The sequence below is a fragment of the Solenopsis invicta genome, chromosome 12 (genome assembly GCF_016802725.1).
Source record: "Solenopsis invicta isolate M01_SB chromosome 12, UNIL_Sinv_3.0, whole genome shotgun sequence".
NCBI classification, from domain to species: domain Eukaryota; kingdom Metazoa; phylum Arthropoda; class Insecta; order Hymenoptera; family Formicidae; genus Solenopsis; species Solenopsis invicta.
This window is the reverse complement of record NC_052675.1, coordinates 144,477-146,031: the sequence shown is the minus strand read 5'-3', so window position 1 is coordinate 146,031 and position 1,555 is coordinate 144,477. Positions and strand designations below refer to the sequence as shown.

General features: G+C 45.9%; 1 protein-coding gene across 2 annotated transcripts; it reads left to right on the top strand.

The window, feature by feature from the left end:
• Positions 1-202: 202 nt before the first annotated feature.
• LOC120359212 lies at positions 203-1,288 on the top strand. Of its 2 annotated transcripts, none has more exons than XM_039455990.1 (3): positions 203-671; positions 767-783; positions 1,084-1,288. In XM_039455990.1, the coding sequence occupies exons 1-3, from the start codon at positions 227-229 to the stop codon at positions 1,249-1,251; spliced, it is 630 nt and encodes a 209-aa protein (XP_039311924.1). In that variant the 5' UTR covers positions 203-226; the 3' UTR covers positions 1,252-1,288. The 2 variants fall into 2 exon arrangements, with proteins under 2 accessions (XP_039311924.1, XP_039311923.1); XM_039455989.1 differs by having other exon boundaries at positions 767-1,022; positions 1,090-1,168.
• Positions 1,289-1,555: the final 267 nt, after the last annotated feature.

Here is a 1,555-nt window from a genome sequence, read left to right as displayed (position 1 = left end):
TCCGTATGGACAATTATACTGTAGTAGTGTTCCTGCTACACTTTGTCACCAACAGTTTAGAATAGGCGCCGAAAAACGAAAGGTGGCGCCCTTGATCGGATACTCGCGCCTTCAGTCTCCTACGGTTCTATTCCGTTCCGCCATACCATTGTTTTTCTGTTGCACGCAACCAACAGTTAGTTCGTTTCTCTATTGGAGTATTTTGCAGTGAATTATTGTTCTCAATATGCCTAAACATAAGCATAGGCATCGTTATTGTTCTGTGAGACGATCAGGGAAACGAGATTCAAGAAATTCATCGAGAGATCCCGTCTATCTGACAGATCTCGACGCATCCTTAATAGAGGTTAACTCACGCGCCTCATGCGGGGACTCCCCTGCCCCCTCATCTCAACGTGATGAGTTGACTTCGGCACTCAGGGAGATCCTCTTTTTTATGAAAGAGTACACCACTCCGAGGATTCCTGAAATAGACGCTTTGGGTCATATCCAGGACGTCGTACCAGAGGACATCGTACCGGGAAACATTGTTGCGAAGGACATGGTAACAGGACACGTCATGGCCGAGGACACTGATCCTTCCCTGTTGGGAGAGCTACAAATCTCTCATACAGAGGTTAACGGGCAGGCAGATAGGCAGACGGTTCTTCAGAACCGGGGCGGCGAACCAGGTATGTTCCTTCGTTACGGCAAAGAAGGAACATAACCGATTGCCTTATCTGTCCATGCTTCTTTCTTTTTTCGGACCAACGGTGTCCACCGACAGTTTGCTTCGACCCAGAGGTAATTATTGCGAGCTCGCTAGATATAGATAAAGAAAATGACGCTTCTCTGATAAACGAATTGTTCGGAGAGCATCCAGTTTCAAATGAGTCTCCCTGGGACTCTACGGTTTTCAAATTTACTAAAGGTGAAGTTCGCTCAAGTCTGAAAGAAGAGCTGCGTACAAATCTGCTCTCAAAATTCGAAATTAAAGGAAGTTTAGCAGATATCGCACCCCCTAAGTTAAACAACGAAATAAGGTTGACGTTGTCAAAATATCATAGCGTCTTAAAGCGGGACGAATACTAATGTAAAACTCAGTTACAGGTAGGCGCTTGCCTCAACGTTTTCGGCTCAGGAATTTCAAATATCTTGAAAGCCTATCAAGGCCGACCTTTGCAGCCGAATGTAAAATATGCTATTGCAAAATTGGCGGATGACATCCACCTACTGGCGGACCACCAGTATAGGCTGTCCCTAGCTAGATAATTAGTCATCAAGCCATATCTGACATTTGTAGGAAAGTCAGCAGCCGATCAATTCGCAGTTGACGAATGGCTCTTTGGCTCGACTTTTGCAGAAGGTTTGAAGTCAGCCCAAGCTTGTGAAAAAGCAGGCAAGGACCTATCAAGGTTTTCTTCAGGATCTAGTGCATTGACTAAAACAGGCTATCAACTTAGTCAACAACAGCCAACAAAGGAGCTCCTAACTTATAAGGGAAACCGCAAAGCCTCTGTGTCGAAACAAGCACCCACGGTCGCAGCATAGGGGCCAGAACAAAGTCGGACCGATC

What these genes read in the sequence shown, in the direction of transcription:
- LOC120359212 (XM_039455989.1), top strand. Translation starts at nt 227, where the DNA reads ATGCCTAAACATAAGCATAGGCATCGTTATTGTTCTGTGAGACGATCA. An exon ending in GAACCGGGGCGGCGAACCAG is followed by an intron (nt 672 to 766) that starts GTATGTTCCTTC and finishes GTCCACCGACAG; the next exon opens with TTTGCTTCGACCCAGAGGTA.